Source organism: Oryctolagus cuniculus, chromosome 12, assembly GCF_051225735.1.
Source record: "Oryctolagus cuniculus isolate XC-2025 breed Fujian yellow rabbit chromosome 12, ASM5122573v1, whole genome shotgun sequence".
Taxonomy (NCBI): domain Eukaryota; kingdom Metazoa; phylum Chordata; class Mammalia; order Lagomorpha; family Leporidae; genus Oryctolagus; species Oryctolagus cuniculus.
In genome coordinates this window covers 56,566,193-56,584,993 of record NC_142878.1, presented here as the reverse complement: position 1 = coordinate 56,584,993, position 18,801 = coordinate 56,566,193, and the positions used below count along the sequence as shown (strand labels likewise).

At 41.2% G+C, this 18,801-nt stretch overlaps 1 protein-coding gene across 10 annotated transcripts in view; it reads left to right on the top strand.

The window, feature by feature from the left end:
* The window catches only part of RYR3 (ryanodine receptor 3), a 582,715-nt gene that overhangs the window by 245,532 nt on the left and 318,382 nt on the right, over positions 1-18,801 (top strand). For all 10 annotated transcript variants that reach the window (XR_016217200.1, XM_089309149.1, XM_070053265.2 and 7 more), the window contains 4 exon segments: positions 1,205-1,283; positions 8,169-8,281; positions 9,478-9,577; positions 14,458-14,551. Coding sequence is in view for 9 of the 10 variants with exons in the window: in XM_089309149.1 (XP_089165275.1) it covers positions 1,205-1,283; positions 8,169-8,281; positions 9,478-9,577; positions 14,458-14,551 (386 nt within the window). In the remaining variant the exon portion in view is untranslated.

The window sequence follows — 18,801 nt, the reverse complement described above, 5'->3', positions numbered from 1 at the left end:
CATGGAAAGCCAAGACACTCTGGCAAAAAAAAAAAAAAAAAAAATGACAGATCTCTGCGAGTGAGATCCCAGTGGAAAGAACAGGTCATCAAAGAAGGAGGTACCTTTCTCTGAAGGGAGGAGAGAACTTCCACTTTGACTACGACCTTGTCTAAATATGATCAGAGTAGGTGAACTGAAAAGGCTTCCATAGCCTTGGCAACTCATGACAAGAGCCTAGGGTGATTACTGATGCCATAAACAAGAGTGTCAATTTGTTAAGTCAACAACAGGAGTCACTGTGCACTTACTCCTCATGTAGGATCTCTGTCCTTAATTGTGCTGTACATTGAGATTTAATGCTATAACTAGTACTCAAACAGTATTTTTCACTTGTGTTGCTATGTGGGTGCAAACTGTTGAAATCTTTACTTAATATATACTAAACTGATCTTCTGTATATAAAGAGAATTGAAAATGAAAACAAACAAACAAACAAACAAACAAAAGAAGTACAAGCACAAAGTATATCCCAAGTACGTTCCTTCCTCCCACTTGGGGATGTGCCACTGTGGCCATTATTAAAAGTCATTTTGAGGTTCCACTTGCACATGTATTTTTATAATCAGAAAAATAAGCATTATAAAAGTTATAAATCCCGTGAGAAAATTCAAAATTAGAAAATAAATAGAAGTGAAGCAATCATCCATGGCTTCCTGCCCCTACCCCCATCTAAAGACAACTTCTGTTATTTTGGTGTAAATCCTCTCAGTATGATTTCTAGGCATTTACATGTAACTATGCAAGTGTTTTTGCATATTACTTTTCAGTTCAGTGTATCATAAACTGTGCTCCATGTTATTAAGCATTGCGATAAATACTCTTAGTAACATACTTTTCTGTGAAATAACATTTATCTAGCTTTTCCATTGTTGGTCATTTATGTCCCATTTATTTTGCTCCCCATTTAAAAGCTACTCAGGAATCTCTGAACTAAAGCATCTTTATTTCACATTTATCTCTAAAACATATGGACCTATAAATTAAACAACTGGGGCATCAGATAAGAACGTCTGGAGTTTTAAACGTGCTGTAAAAGTTGTCTGCAAAAGCGCGGCACCTGTGACCTTGCCAAGGAGCGGTAGCTAATTGCTGAAATGAAATGGAAGCTAGCTAGTGGTGATGAAGACCCAGTGGAAGTCTGACTTCTGCTCTCCTTTCACAGTATCTGACATGTTTGACTACATCAAGATCCCAGACAGATAAACTTGCCTTTGATGTGGGTCTGCGGGAGCATGCCACAGGTGAGTAAGCTTCCCAGGTCTCTGCTCAGTGGATTCTTGGGATGAGGGCTCTGAGGTGGGCACTGAATATGTTACATATTTGGAATTCCAAGGCGATCTGGTCAAGAAATACATCTAGTAAAATTATAGAGAAGAATGAACTAAGGAATATATGCTAGAAACAGAGGGACTGAGAATAAAAAAGACCATAATTTAACCATAGTCTGTTCAAAAAAAAATTTTAGGTTTAAGCTCTGAAAGTAAGTAGGCAAGTCATTCCTGATAAGAACCAATAATACTGAATAACTGTCAGATTAAAAAAAAAAGGTAGCATAGTAAGGGCATGAGTAATGAAGTATAATGTCTACATCGAGGTAGTTCCATTTGACTCAGCAGTGAACAGGCTGTGTCTAAAGCAGTGTTTCCCAAAGAGTCAGGATATTCACCGTTATTATTTTTGTCATGTCAGTATATCCCCTTTAATATTGTTTACCTTAATTTGCTTTGTATTTTCTTATTTTGTTCTTAAAATTTTATAGAAAAAGAACTGTGTCCTTACCATAAGTGAAGGAGACATGTTTGCCATAAAAATATAAATACAATGAAAAGAAAAATGCATTATTAGGTAATTAAGGAGATAATGGCAAACATTAGAAAAGTGATAGTGATACACTAGTTCAAAAATTAAAATTTTCTGCAATGGAATCAGAAGGCTTGAAAGAGTAGTAAAAATAAAATACTTGTTTATTCTACCACCAAGGGTTTATGTTGTATATTCGGGGAACCACTGGCTACTGCTGCTGCTTTTCTGTGTGTGTGTGTGTAGTAAAAAGTACTGATAGTCAAAGATGGGTCCTGTGGTGGAAAGAGAAGGCCATGCCAAGGTGGCTGCTGGCAAGCGAGCATCAGTTACTCAGGAATGGCTTTGAAACCCACCTGGCAACGGAGCCTGCCTGGCAACAGGCTGTGATTGGATGGCTTTGAAACCCACATGACAAATGGAGCCTGCCCGGCAACAGGCTGTGATTAGATGGCTTTCGAAACTGCCTGGCAACAGGCTGTGATTGGTAGGGGCATAGACCGCCCCTTGACCAATTGGCTGGTCTTGGGTATATAAGCTGTTGTACTAACTGAAATAAACGAGTCTGTGGACTGCTTGCCTCAAGCCCACTTTCACCCGACTCCCGGGGTCTGTGTGGTGACTCCTCACCTCTTGTCCCCACCACGCTCCTCCTCTCAGAAACAAATCCACTGCAATGTTGTTGAGAAATCAACTGCAACAGGGTCCTAAGGAAGGAGGTGATGAGGGTGATTCTGGTTCTCATGGGAACCAGAAATGAAAAACAGAGGACCGGGATAACAACCTATAATTACTCAAAAAGTTGCAATATCAAAGGTGGTACAGACTTCCTGTGGATTATCCCAAAGACTGACAGAGCAATGGGCAGATGTTTAAAGTAGGTATATTTCACCCCAACAGAAGGAATCATGTTGTAACATCTGCATTGAGGTAGCAGAGGAGCAGCTGGCCTTAGGATATCAGGGTTTCATATGACTGGAAATATTCATGGACAACCTGACCACTTGTCAAGGGCATTGCATTGCCTATGAAATTTCTGCTCCATTTAAAGCTTGAGCTATGGACCAATCTTGGTTGCAAATGACAGAAACTGATTTTAGTTAAAAGGAGAATAAAAATTTATTGGAAAGATACTGGGTAGAACCCGCACTGATACTATAGCCCCAGACATGGAAATTGGTCAGGCCAGTGAAAGAGAAACCAGTGGAGAGATAAGAGATCACATTTCAGGAAGAATTTATTATGAATTCAGGTTTTAATATCATGGCATTTTTTTCAATAAACAGGAAGTGGGTTCTCACGTTGAGTAGACAACAAATGGAAGTCTATGTAAGACTGGTCAGTTCATAAAGGAAGGTTCCACATCATTTGATTTTACAGATGATCTAGAAAAGAATCTGGAATTCGTGCACATGCACCTGCTATTTCTCTGTGTTGCACAGTGGTGTCCTAACAGTGCCAAAGAGAACTCTCTTATCTCTTCATTTTTGTCAGCATGGGAGAGGGGACCTGCCTCTACCCAAATAAGATTGTGTTTGAATTTGATTTGAGACTTCTTTGTTTTTAGTTAATGTTTTTCTAAAAATATAGTTTCCCCTAAGGTGTTGTCAAACTTTGCTGAAAATTACAAAATGAGTCAAGTGCCCCTCTCTCTGAATATAAATTGGCCTCTGTGTAAAACCCATCACCAGTCTTGGAACATAGAAAATCCTGTATGACCATTCTGCTTATGCTAGGCTAATGATTGTGTGTTTTGAGAGTTGGGAAGAAATTGAGAAATACAACTTTCTTGTTAGATATTCAAGGAATCAATTTTGCTTAATTAATAGAGCCTCCAAAAATCAAGGAAAAATTGAAACCAACTTTACTCTCTCTTGAGCACTTTGTTCGAAATTCTGAAAATCAAACTTGATGTGAATTCTGCTGACAAACCAGGCAAGCTCATGGACTGGCCCAAGTTCAGGTTGGCTTCTCAGAAACCAACTGTGGAAGGAGGCAGTTGCCAAAAGGATTGGCTGGGTCTTCATGAAAATCTAGAGCCTAAAATAACTTTTTTTACTCTTCCTCGGAACTGGAAAAGATTCACACAGAAACGGAACAGTATCCTGTTTCCAATCTGGATAATTCCATGAATGTGCTTTTGGTTTAGAGGCCACTTAAGAGTAGTGAACAAGAAAACAGTTCAGCAGTTGAGTTGAATCTCCAGGAGAATGTGAAAGGAGAAAGTTTGGGGGGAGTTTCTTGAGCAAGTCGGAACTGTTCTCCCTGCACATGGGATCGTAAATTACTAGACTTATCTGATAGTCTCCTTGCAGTTGGTTCTGGTAAACTTCTTTCAGTCCTTCTTCTTAAAGCTTATTTTATTATCTTTAAGATTTAGAGTAGGCCTTTAGAATTCAGGAAGAATATTTTTAAGAATCACACACATTCACTAAAAGCACTACTATGTATCATGGCATCCTTTTCTTTCTTCTTCTTTTTTTTTTTTTGTTTGTTTGTTTGTTTGACAGGCAGAGTGGACGGTGAGAGAGAGAGACAGAGAGAAAGGTCTTCCTTTATCGTTGGTTCACCCTTCAATGGCCGCTGCAGCTGGTGCGCTGTGGCCGGCGCACCGCGCTGATCCGAAAGCAGGAGCCAGGTGCTTCTCCTGATCTTAAATGCGGGTGCAGGGCCCAAAGACTTGGGCCGTCCTCCACTGCACTCCCTGGCCACAGCAGAGGGCTGGCCTGGAAGAGGGGCAGCTGGAACAGAATCTGGCATCCCAACCGGGACTAGAACCCAGTGTGCCAGCACCGCAGGCAGAGGATTAGCCTATTGAGCTGCGGTGTCATGGCATCCTTTTCACTCAGGGGAACTGTTCAATCCCTGGACTACAGAGCCCAGACAGTGGCAGGAAACCAACATAATCTTCCCATTGTACCTCTTCAGGGCTGTGTTCATCCCAGACAACACACAATACACAAAAGCTAAAACATTGCATTGTCCTTCAAATGCAAAAGTCAGCTCTTTACTCATATAGTTTTAAATGTAATCAAACTAATACCCACACATAGTTTAAGTAGATAAAATTGTGCTCCTAAAATAGTGGTATCCTGCCCTACAATTCCCTACTCTGGATTCCTCCTTTGGGGCATCTACTTTCAGCCCTCCTGGTGTTGTGACCCACTTGTTTAAGAACACTATGCTGATACTGTTTTTTTTTTTTAATTTTTTCCATTTTAGGTATCATCTATTGACATTTTGATTAAAATGCAGCTCTTATATGCCACTCTTTTCTGTCTTCTCTTCCCATATTCCCAGTGTGTATACATCTATTTTTATGTAATTCCAAAATCAGTATTAACAATTTATGTTGGTATAACTTCTAATCATTTCCAAATGAGCAACATAATCTACTATGATCAGTTTTACTTTATTACTTTTTGGTTTTTCAGTAGTTAATAATTGTCTTGTGGTTTTAATTTCCTTTAGTCCAATCATTCAGTCATTTCCAATGTTTCCTGTAGAACTGAAAATCTCCCCTGATTAGGTTCAGTCTATTTACCTTTTCTATCAGTTTCTTCTTTTTTAGAAACAACTACCATAATCCAGGAAATTATCCTTGTCTCTCTCCTGGAATCCAAGCTCCCTGAATCTTATATTTTTTTCCATCCTGGTTTTACCACTTCCTTTTGGTGGAGCACATCATCCAGAAGCTTTTACATTAAAAAAGGGAAGTAAACTATCTAAAAGTTGCTTAATTCCAGCTTCATGAGTAATTCATAGTTTAGTTTAATTCTGCACTGAATATATATTTTTGTCTTAGCTTTCTGAAGCCTGTCTCCTAGTTTATAGTCTAGCTGTTGAGAAGTCTATGTTCAGATTCGTGATCCTTTGTGTATGACCTGTTTTTCTTTTTTGAAAGCTACTAAGATTATCTCTTCTGTCCTGGTGTTGGAAATTCTACGGTTCTATGTGTTGGTGTGGATCCTTTCTGTCCTGTCATCTCACAGGAATGGATTTTGGTGTGAGTCTGTGTTCTTCCGTGTGCCAGGGACTCTGAAAGCTTTTAGATCTGTTTTAATTGTATTCATTCTTTGTTAATTTGTTTTCTCCATTCTTGCTTTCTGGATATATTAGTCAGATTTTAATGACTACAATGAAATAGAGGCTATTTAGGAAGGAAAGTGATTTATTTGGGTCCATGTTCTGGAGACCCACAGTCGAAGAGCAGGTAGCCCCATGCATTAGGAATTTGGTGAGGGCAGCAGTGGTGGCCATGGAACACAGACCGAGGAAGGACCATCTGGTTAACCAGGAAGCAGAGTGGTTGGGCCGGCCTCAGGGTAGTGTAACCAACCCTCTCACAAGAACATACTCAATCTAAAGACCTCACTCAGGGCCTGCCTCGTAAACACAAACATATGATTAAGTTCCCACCCTCGGCCGGCGCCGCGGCTCACTAGGCTAATCCTCCGCCTTGCGGCGCCGGCACACCGGGTTCTAGTCCCGGTCGGGGCGCTGGATTCTGTCCCGGTTGCCCCTCTTCCAGGCCAGCTCTCTGCTGTGGCCAGGGAGTGCAGTGGAGGATGACCCAAGTCCTTGGGCCCTGCACCCCATGGGAGACCAGGAGAAGCACCTGGCTCCTGCCATCGGATCAGCACGGTGCGCAGGCCGCAGTGCACCGGCCACGCCGGTCATTGGAGAGTGAACCAACAGCAAAGGAAGACCTTTCTCTCTGTCTCTTTCTCTCACTGTCCACTCTGCCTGTCAAAAAAAAAAAAAAAAAAAAAAAAGTTCCCACCCTCTTAGTACCATCAACTTATATCTTTTAGATTTAAATATCTGAGTGAATTCAGCAGCCAAATCATGTTCAGATCATAGCAGTAGAAATCTCCTAGATGGTTTTTAAACCATCTCTTTTTATTCTTCTGACATGTTTTTTTTTTTTCATTCTTATTTCTAGGAGAATTTTTCAATTTTGTCTATCCTACAACAGCTTTGTTTCTTCATTTTTTTCCAGGTTTTCCTTTCTTTTCTGAAGGGATTACTTCTTGTATTCCTACAGCTGTTTCAGCATGTAACTTTGCATTAATTCTCTGAAATTACTAATATGATTTTAAGGTGTTCTTTTGTTCTCCATAATCGTTGCTTTCTTCAAGTCCCTTTCCCTGTTTTTTGTCTTGCCCCTGTTGTTCATGTTGGAGAGTTTTCTCAGATTTCAGGGGAAACTCCATCCTTACTCTTGTTGAGGTCAAGGCTGTCAAGAAGACTGGAAACTGACTCTGGTTTGTCCTCTGTTAAGCCTCACATTGGGTGATCTGGTAGAGACCAGGGCATTTCACTGGAAACCTCCCCACCTCCCCCACTGAAGTATCTTTTATTTGGGTACTTCGGTTTCCCTAAAAAATAATCCTCGAATTCAGGGAGCCAGGGTTGATCCTGCTTCATAACTGGCAGACTGAAAGCTGAGAGGCAGAAGCAGAGGGTTGGAGCTGGGGTTTTACTAATGATTCTCTTTTCATTGAGAATTTTACTTCACAGTACCTGGTATTTCCAAGACCAGGCCATTAGCGGCTTGCCATGTCGTGGCTTCAACTTTCCATACAGTGTGATGTGGGAGAAAAAGTCATCTGGTTGTGCTGGGCAGGAAAAGGGATCTAGGGATTAGATTTTCTTTCAGGCCTTCAGCCCATGCTGTTTTCAATCTGGCTCCTATCTCAGACTCCAATGCCGGGGACTTGTCTAGGGAGTCTTTGGCAGAAATGGGTGTTTTTATTGGTAGCTTCTTCTCTTCCATTTTCTTAGTAGAAGACTTGGGTTTTAACTTTCTCCTGGCTAAAAGCATCCATCTGCTTTCCTTTGCTAAAATGTCAGTTTCTCTTCCTTGCTATGAATTTCTGACCTGTTTGCATCCTTACAAGTTTAGGCCTTTATAAAAATCCCTTTACTGATGTTTTAGTAGAATTTCATGGGTGGTGTGGAGCAAAGTTAAACGTATTTATGTGTTCAGCACAACAGTGAGGTCAGTGCTTAAAAAAAGATTTGAATGAAGAAAGCATTTTTGATATGAATTAAAAATGCTCAAAGGTTTGTATACATTATGACATAGGATACTGTTTCCCTGTATTTCTCTGGGGAAAATGAAAATGGTAGAGATGGTTAAGAGAGATCGGAGGATGACTGGGAGAAGGTTATAGGTAAATAGAACTTGAAGTCTGGAGATTGTGTGTGTGTGTGTATGTGTGTGTGTGTAAGGTTGTTATCAGGGGGAAGGAGAACAGGGGCAGAATTGGATACATTGGCTTCATATGAAACAATGACTAACTCAAGGAGCCTTTATGTAGGAGAAGCCTGTTGGTGGACCATACATCCTGCTTCTAAACAGAGATCTGAGGGAGAGAAAGTTCGAATTGGTGATGACCTCATCCTCGTCAGTGTGTCCTCTGAAAGATACCTTGTAAGTACCACCTAACACAAGCGTCTTCCTTTTTTTTAACTTAATTTTATTTATTTTTTTGACAGGCAGAGTGGACAGTGAGAGAGAGAGACAGAGAGAAAGGTCTTCCTTTTTTGCTGTGGGTTCACTCTCCAATGGCCACTGCAGCCTGCGCACCACACTGATCCGAAGCCAGGAGCCAGGTGCTTCTCCTGGTCTCCCATGCAGGTGCAGGGCCCAAGCACTTGGGCCATCCTCCACTGCACTCCTGGGCCATAGCAGAGAGCTGGACTGGAAGAGGGGCAACCGGGACTATAACCCGCAGGCGGAGGATTAGCCTATTGAGACGTGGCGCCAGCCACAGGTGTCTTTCATTTTCACAGTTTTTCCCTTTAGCAAAAGGTGGCCAAGGAGAGCTGAGACACAGCAAGTTGGGTAGGATAAGATGTCTTTAGCTGGATATAGTTGAGAGGTGATTAAATTCTGCCCCCATCCGGTAATCATGATGCCTGGAGTTTAGCTGTAAGTTATCCTTTTGGATTAAGGTGCTGTGTCCAGCAAACTTTGTGAAATTGCCCCAGGCACTATTGACACATTAGCTATGATTTCTGTGCTTTTATCATACTGCTTAGCTGTTGTTCTGTAAAGAGCAAGACAGAAAAAAAAATGGAATAAAGGGAAATCAGCTTAAGAGAGTTTGAGATGTTTCATTGTGGGGCTTTGCAGAGGTTGGACGTGGCAGGTGAGATTTTGAAGCTGGGGAGGGGCATCAAGTCGTTGGCTGCTGGTGGGGCTGCCTGAAGATTAGAGCAATGTCAAAGATTAGCCTATAAGCTTCTCAACAGTTTCCTTGGAGCCAGCCCTGTCAGCAGGTTTAACTCTGCCTTGTCCAAATGCTGGAGTAACTCTTCCCATCTGAATTTCTTTATCCTACAAAGCATAGACATTTTATGAGTCCGCACTGAGTCAGGGATTCAGCTGAGGACATGAAGTCAACGCTTGCCTGCCACCTCTGCAGCTGTAGCTCTCCTCCCAGAATGAAGTGGCCCGATTTGAAGCTGCTTCTAGACTGGTTAAAGAAATCTCCCACAGGCTATGTAGAAAGAGCAAGAGGACAGTAAGGCTGTTTAATTTGATCTTTGAAATTCTAGGTGAGCTGCTTTTGTAAAGATTGAACCAGCAATTGAAAGACTGTCCCATTTCTGTTTCTGCTACAGCATCTCTCGATATCGAATGGCAACATACAAGTGGATGCCTCCTTTATGCAAACACTCTGGAATGTACATCCTACCTGCTCAGGAAGTAGCATCGAAGAAGGTGTGCTTTATTATAGTCATTCAGCCCTGGGCTTGCCACTCTCTATAGATGTATATACTGACATTTTCTGTTACTTTCCAGCTCCCACCCGCATGTCTACACAGGTAGCAGGATTTTAGTTCAACTGATGTGTTTTTTTTTTTTCTCTCTGATATCAGAATAGATTATTTCCTGTCCTGACTTCCAGTTACATGAACAATTCTAACATTTTTTCCTCCTTTGGAGCCCACTAGTATTTTAACATTGTGTGCAACCAGGACTCAGTTATTATACCTTCTCTCCCTCAGAGTTTTCATTTCCCTTTATAGCTAGTGGTTGCAAATGTACAAACCTCAGTGATGGTATCTTAGAAGAAATTATTTGCCAAGAAGGTGACACTGTTTATATTTCTCCCTAAGCATCTCTTTATGGGGGAAGGACTTCCTTTATAATAAAAGTATATTTGGTCATTTGTTTTCATTTCTATTTAGAGAAGACCATAGTAAGGAAGAATTTTCACAGTATTATATTTTTTTCCTTTGAAATAAGATCATTAAACTTTGTCTCCACATCCTGTTTCTTGGAGGCTGGCAAACTCTATATACCTTGCAAATTACATAATAAAGAACCCTGGCCTTAGCAAACACATAGGTAATGCCACAGCTGGCAGGATAGTCGAATGTCAGTGACCTATAGGTTATTGCATTACATTCTAGCACCTTGTAGCAAAATGAGAATTTTTTAAAAATAATCCTATATCAGCCGTTAGCCCTATTTTTCATCCTGTGTCTAGCAGTTTCACACTAGGAATGCCCTTCTGTGCTATGATGCTTGAAACTAGAAGGGAAAATAAGAGCTGTCAAGGTGATACCCTACCGTCAGAAGGCATCCTAGCTACACCGAGTGTTCGGGAAATGACAGATCCTTAACTCTTTGGGAAACCTCTGGAAAGCTTTTTAAAAGGCAGAATTTGTTTGGCCTTTGCCCTTGATGCCGAAAGTGACCCAAGACCCTAAGTCTGTTGCCATTCTTCTTTGCTGTCGGATTTAGGAAGCTATGGGTTTAAATCTCCCTGAAAAGCTTTGATTCAATCTCCAAGTTTTTTATTTTCACCCTAGGAATAGAATTATTTCTCAAGTGTCAACAGAGGGCTTGTGGAGATTAATTGAGGAGTGTTTGCAAATCATGTCAGAAAGGTTCTTGTGGAGCTGTTGAGTGCCCTTGTTCTGAGAAAGCCTGGTTGGCTCATCACTAGAGTCATCTGGCTCTGTAGAAGATGCCCTTTCAGCACCCACTTCAGCCTTGGAGAGTGTAAGGGATCCTCACCCTTTCCTGAGGATGGCCCCAATATATTTCCATGAAGAAAAGTTGTGAGGCACCAGCACTTGGCATTTTCCTCTGTGTGAGTAGAATATTGATCAAAGGAGCCCAAGAGCCGTAAATGATGAACTGCAAATGGGACGTGGCCATACCATCAAGAAATGAAGAATTTAATCAAGAGCATGATCACTGAGGCTTTTAATTATCTAAATAAATTGGCTGTTAAGAATTTCCCGGCAGTATGTCATGATTTTTAAAATATTTTTAAATAATGTTTATTAGTTTTTTAGAAATGCAGAGAGAGACCAAAACTGACATCTCCAAACTGCTGGTTGGTTCCTCAAATGCCTGCAACAGCCAGGGTTTCCCAGGCTGAAGTCAGCAGCCTGGAACTTCATCTGGGTCTCCTACATGGGCAGCAGGGACCCAGGCACTTGGGCCTTCACCAGCTACCTCCCAGCATGTGTATAAGTAGGAAGCTGGAGTCAAAAATGGAGCCAGAGCTCAAATTCAGTCATTCTTATAAGGGATGCAGGTGTTCCTAGTGGCATCGTACCTACTATGCCAAGTGCTTGCCTCTCACAAGTTGGTATTTTTTTTTTTTTTGACAGGCAGAGTGGACAGTGAGAGAGACAGAGAGAAAGGTCTTCCTTTTTTGTCATGGGTTCACCCTCCAATGGCTGCTGCGGCCGGCGCACCACGCTGATCCGAAGCCAGGAGCCAGGTGCTTCTCCTGGATTCCCATGTGGGTGCAGGGCCCAAGCACTTGGGCCATCCTCCACTGCACTCCTGGGCCATAGCAGAGAGCTGGCATGGAAGAGGGGCAACCGGGACAGAATCTGGCACCCTGATCAGGACTAGAACCCAGTGTGCCAGCGCCACAGGCGGAGGATTAGCCTATTGAGCCACAGTGCCGGCCTCACAAGTTGTTTTTAATACAAAAAAAAAAGAGAGAGAGAGAGAGAGAGAGAGACATGACTAGAAATTACAGTATAATAACATAGAGGGAAACCATTAAAATTTCTCTGAATATTTGAGAAAACTTTCAGAAAAGCTGTCCTTGGCTAGAAAGAAAACAAATGAGCTAGACTATTGGACTGTCAGTATTCAAGATCCACTAACGCATGCTGGCATGACTATTTACTTGTATTCTTTAAAACAGGCATTCAAAATAGTTTAAGACACTACCTCAAGTGATCTAATTATGTGTGTATTTTTTTTCATTTTCAATTCTCTTTATATATAGATCAGTTTAGCATATATTAAGTAAAGATTTCAACAGTTTGCACCCACATAGCAACACAAAGTGAAAAATACTGTTTGAGTACTAGTTATAGCATTAAATCACAATGTACAGCACACTAAGGACAGAGATCCTACATGAGGAGTAAGTGCACAGTGACTCCTGTTGTTGACTTAACAAATTGACACTCTTCACTCTTGTTTATGGCATCAGTAATCACCCTAGGCTCTTATCATGAGTTGCCATAGCTATGGAAGCCTTTTCAGTTCACCGACTCTGATCATATTTAGACAAGGTCGTAGTCAAAGTGGAAGTTCTTTCCTCCCTTCAGAGAAAGGTACCTCCTTCTTTGATGACCTGTTCTTTCCACTGGGATCTCACTCGTGGAGATCTTTCATTTAGGTGGTTTTTTTTTTTTTTTTAAACAGAATGTCTTGGCTTTCCATGCCTGAAATACTCTCATGGGCTTTTCAGCCATATCCGAATGCCTTAAGGGCTGATTCTGAGGCCAGAGTGCTGTTTAGGACATCTGCCATTCTATGAGTCTGCTGTGTATCTCGCTTCCCATGTTGGATCATTCTCTCCCTTTTTTGTTCTGTCGGTTAGTATTTTCAGAAACTAGTCTTGTTTATGTGATCTCTTTGATTCTTAGTCCTATCATTATGATCAGTTGTGAACAGAAATTGATCACTTGGACTAGTGAGATGGCATTGGTACATGCCACCTTGATGGGATTGAATTGGGATCCCCTGGTATGTTTCTAACTCTATCATTTGGGACAAGTCAGCTTGAGCATGTCCCAAATTGTACATCTCTTCCCTCTCTTATTCCCACTCTTATATTTGACAGGGATCACTTTTCAGTTAAGTTTCAACACTTAAGAATAACTGTGTATTAATTACAGAATTAAACCAATAGTATTAAGTAGAACAGACAAAAAAATACTAAGAGGGATAACGTATTAAGTTGTTCATCAACAGTCAGGGCAAGGGCTGATCAAGTCACCATTTCTCGTAGTGTCCATTTCACTTTAACAGGTTTCCTTTTTGGTGCTCAGATAGTTGTCACCGATCAGGGAGAACATAAGATATTTGTCCCTTTGGGACTGGCTTATTTCACTCAGCATAATGTTTTCCAGATTCCTCCATTTTGTTGCAAATGACTGGATTTCATTGGTTTTTTTTTTAACTGCTGTATAGTATTCTATAGAGTACATATCCCATAATTTCTTTATCCAGTCTACTGTTGATGGCCATTTAGGTTGGTTCCAGGTCTTAGCTATTGTGAATTGGGCTGCAATAAACATTAAGGTGCAGACAGCTTTTTTGTTTGCCAATTTAATTTCCTTTGGGTAAATTCCAAGGAGTGGTATGGCTGGTAGGATTATATTCAGGTTTCTGAGGAATCTCCAGACTGACTTCCATAGTGGCTTAACCAGTTTGCATTTAAATCCTGATGCAGACACTGAGCATACTGTTAAATCCATATGTCTCCCAAGAACAGAATCACCTGGAGTGTTTTTTAATTCAGAGGAAAGAAAAATCCCACCTCTTCATATAAAGCAAGCTCATCAGAGGTCTCTGTCCTGCTACTAGGTTCTTTGAATGAAGGCTCAGATTTTATTTGAAGGTCATCATGTCTTTGAAGTTCAATGTTTCCTTCCCACCTTTGAACTCCACTACTATTGAGATTCTTGTCCTTGTTCTGAAAGCTAAATGATCATTGACAGTAGCACCTACACTTGTCCACTCAGGGTAGATGGAGAGTAATTCTGCTTTCCCCTTTGGGCTACAGGGGTAGCACCCTGGTTTTATCTATGTGCGTGATAAAGCTATTGAAAGCTAGCTTCACCTAAGACAGCTCTGAAGAACAAGTTTGCTATCTCACTTGCCAGCATCTTCATTCTTTCCCATGACTATGATTGGATTTGGATTTTGCTGCGGAATATACATAGCAAGATTGCAGGAACTTACTGAGGAATTTGGTGTTAGATATATTTACATCGTAAACAATTAGAAAATCCTTATCTCCCTAACAATAGAGACTTAACTTTCCTTTTGACTTATAGTGATACCAGTCAACACTATTTTCATCTTGCCTTTTGACAGTAGATTTACTCATATCTGAAATCCTGTTTAACTTTCAGTGCTAGAACTGTTTTGGCTTTCTGGTCTTCTCTGCCTAAGGCTTGAATTCATGGAATCTGTAATGTCCCAAGTGCATCTCGCTTGGTATTTTCCATGACTGTCTCATATTTATATGAATTTATCCTTTTAAAACATGGTGTTCTCCTTACTAAAATTCCCATAGTTTATGCCAGAATATAATTCTTTTATAGGATACCTACTTGGTGGGCACGTGGTACGTCTTTTCCATGGCCATGATGAGTGTCTGACAATACCATCAACAGACCAGAATGATTCCCAGCACAGGTAAGCCAGTAGCGTCATCCTAGTTGTCTCCCAGTTGAGTTGCACTCAAAAGTTTACCTTTGTGTTTGGCCACAGATGTATTCTGTACTGTCAGTCGATTGCCAGCCTTCTTTCAGCTTGGGTTCTGGTTTGCCCACAAGTAGAGCTATGCACATGTCTTTCTTTTAGACAAGCATATCTACAATATTTCCCAATTCCTTTGTTTTCTTTGGCTGTTCCTAAACCAAAGGAGTTGCTAGTAGCACTAATTGTAGACTGAAGCATTCATTTTAGAGATGGAAATCGGGCTAATCGGTTCAGACTTTGGTGAATCTGCACACTGACAGACATTATTCACTAGGTTTTTCAAAGGCAGAGAGCATCTCCATTCTCATTTCATGTGCTCAATAATTAAAGTGGGGTTTATTGATGTGTTGTCCGCTTACTAGCAAATAACACTGGAGAAAGAATGCATTAGCATCCATCAGCAACCGGGTTTAGCAGGGGTACTGCTGAGGGTGATTTTTATTTGGTCTTGAAGTTGAACTCTCAACAGATGTTTGTCAACTGTTCAAAACTATGAAATGGAAGGTATTAATATAGATCTAATATAGATCTTAAATTCATACTAAAGAGTCCCTTTGGTGTTCTGTTTATCACCAAAGGAACAGTTCATAAGAATCTTGGACCTAGAACTATAAAAATATGATATTTTTAAAAAATCTAACCTTAGGTTCAAATTCGGTTGAATTTGAGACAATAGTGAATTTGCTGTGGTAATAATGTGTGTGTGTGTGTGTGTGTGTGTGTAGTTCCTACAGGAATCTTGTTAACTACATTTCTTTTACATAGAAAACACAGCTGACTTGGAGATCATCTAGGTCAGGTCCCTGCCAGAGGCCAAAGTCTGCCTGATTTCAGACGGGAGCCTGGGACTCAGAGCTGCTGATTCTCTATCAGTGCTCACTACTGGGTCCTGTACTGAAGGATTCAGGAAGCAGTGTGCCTGAGTGTATTATGGTCCATCTTACAATACTGACACCTTACAGATCTGAGTTTCTTCCTAGTTGCTATGTCCTCCAAATATCCTTTTGTGGGAACCCTATGTGACCCAGAATCCTGCCCAGGACACATAAAGCATGAACCTGTGTGAGGTGCTGTGACAGATTCACTCATTGCCTCCTGGCACTTGTCCAGTGGTTGACAGTTACCTCTGAATAGAGATGTTAGACTGACCGGGTTTGCTTGGATTAAGGATTCCCTGCCTGATGGCATGTGATGCCATGTGCTCTTATTCAGTTGCAGTTTCTTTTCCTTTTTTTTTTTTTTAAGATGAAATTGTGCAACAGGCCATGTACTATATCTTTACTATCTTTTTTCACTGCATCAAATGAAAGGTTTGCAGGTGAATGAAAATCTGAAGCTTCATGTTCTACAAGGGCACCTCAGGAATTTCATAGAACACAGAATTAACTATAACTTTGTTTAGGTGCAAAAAGTCAAAACCCATGCTTACCAAGAGTCTTCAAGAAAAGTTTGTGGAAAAAGTTTCAAATTTTTTTGTAACAAAACTAAACATCTTTAAATTCCTTATACTCTGAAGAATAGGAATTTAGAAAAAGTGAGTTCTCTGACATGTTAAAATGAGCCAAATCAGAAGCAGCCTGTCCAAAAAGAAACAGTACTACTTTGAGAGGCTTACCATTGCTGGATATTCTCGTCAAGTGATTCCACAAGAAATGAGGTAGTGGAGTGAAGGGAGTAGATGGAGAGGAGTTCCCATGCCAAGGTGAGGACACATGCGAGCATCACTGAATCCAACGGAGGCAGCCTTCCCTTGCCTGGGGATGTTGTAGTCTCAAATTTTTGTTCTGGAAAAAGTGAAACTTACCAATAAGTGTAAGAAGGCTTTTATACTTTTGCTTCATGAGGAAGTTTGGAGGGCTTGAGAGTGAAGGAAATAAGTAGCTATTCAGTACATCAGTGTATCCGGACATGAATTTTTAAATCAACTGGTCTGTCAATCAAAGCAGGGTGCCCTGTTGTGATTTGAGGTCTAGGTGAGGTGAGAGGCAAACCTCATCATTGTATTCTATTGTCAGGTAAATCCTGAGAATTGGTCAGGATGATCAAATAACACAGAATCTGGGGGAGCATGTGGGACTAGGAAATGGAGAACATGCTAGGGGCCAGTGCTGTGATGAAGCGGGTTAAAGCCCAGGCCTACAGTGCCTGCATCCCATATGGGCGCTGGTTCAAGTCCTGGCTGCTCCACTTCCAATTCAGCTCCCTGCTAGTGCACCTGGGAAAGCAGTGGAGGATGGCCCAAGTATTTGGGCCCCTGCACCCCTGTGAGAGACCTAGAAGAATCTCAAGGCTCCTGGCTTCGGATCAGCTCAGCTCCTGCCATTGTGGCATTTGGGGTGTGAGCTAGTGGATGGAAGACCGTTATGGCCCTACCTCTATTCTGTCTTTCAAATAAAATAAATCTTTAAAAAAATGTAAATAACATGCTAAGAGTTCACACTAAGGTTTGCAGGTTGTCCACTTCCATGGTGCTGACTCTCCCTTGCAAATCATCTTTATTCTATGCAGAGCCTGACAAAAACCAGGCTAGATGGAGAGTCCCAGAATGAGGCCCATGATTCTAAACTCTGATCCTTGTCTCTGCCTCTGGCTTGTCAGACACCCTAGGATAAGTCACTTAACCTGTCGAAGCTCAGGCTGAGCTGTCAGCCAAGCTTTCAAAAGCATCTCAGCTCACCACCCACTCTGTACCTCTCCTTGAAATTGTTTTAGAGAACAGGAATAGGTTGTTTCAACCTTGATAACCTTGTAAGATTAAACAGAGCAAGTCACCAAGTGCTTCAGATGGAAGAAATCAACCTTTAGGAATCCTTCAGATGTCAGAGGCAGAGAGCCACCTAGTGCTAGCTCTGGTTTTGTCTTACCTGTGACCTAGGATGAATCAATTTCCTCTCCACCTGAGGAACCCTTGCAGCCCTCACTGAAGGGGGACATGCATCAGTGAAATTGCCAGAAGGCCATCCTGAGTGGCCAGCAGGTAATGACCTGCTTTGTTCCAGGCCTTTTGCAGAAACTTCTGGAACGTCACAACCCTGGCATTATGTAAAATGTTTCTTTCCTGATATTTACTGAGTCTTTCCTGATGTTTACTAAGTATTTCCTGCTAATGTGATCTGGAAAATGCTTAGAAATGCCCCTTCTAACCCCCTTCCCAGAGATAATCATGATTAATGTATCAGTATATTTCTGTGCCACCAGTATGTTTTTCTACATATCTTTATAAATGTTTGTCTATATATGAACAAAATTTGGAAAAAACCTACAATATGTAGTAGTTGGTACATCCATGAACATCTTTGTGAACATTGGGTCACACAGCTAACAAATTCACACTCAGACTTCTCTGATTTCAAAGCCCGTATTTTGAACCAATTCATAATTATTCTCTAGAGATTAAAAAAAGTTGTGAGGGAACTTCAAAAGCATTATGAAAAAATGAAATTAAAAGCTAAGTTTATTTTGATACAAGAAAATTTAAATCCATACACAGATTTTAAATAATACACATTTTTCATGAACTTCTTAAAATATTTATTTAAGAGCTAGAGTCACAGAGGGAGAAGACAGAAAGAGTCACAGAGATGGAGAGACACAAAGGTCTTCCACTTGCTGGTGCACTCCCCAAATGTCCACAGTGGCCGGAGCTGGAGCCAGGAGTTTCCCCTTGGTCTCCCAAACAGGAACAGGGCCCAAGCACTTGGGCCATCTTCCACTGCTTTCCCAGGCCATCAGCAGAGAGCTGGATCAGAAGAGGAGCAGCTGGGACATGAGCCAGTGCCCATATGGGATGGCAGAGGCTTAGCTTACTAAGCCACAGCGCTGGCCCTTTCATGAACTTTTTAAAGACTCCTTGTTTACATTGCTTCTCAACTTTATTGATTGTCTATTGTCTCCAAAATCTTCATCAAGAGTCTTCTGGGACTGAAGTGATTCTGCTGTGATGCATACAAATCCTCTAGGGCAGACATAGGGCTTTAAATCGGTGAATGTAAATATGGTTAAGTGATCAGTCTTGAGCAAAGATTACAATATTCTCAATACAGGGCTGGATTTCGTGTACCAAATACTCTGAGGACCACTGTTCTTGAGACCTGCAGTATAACAATTGGTTTAATTCCAGAGGACCTGGAATTTGAAAACCTGGGACAGACTGAGAAACTATTCCAGGTCAAAGGAAACAGACA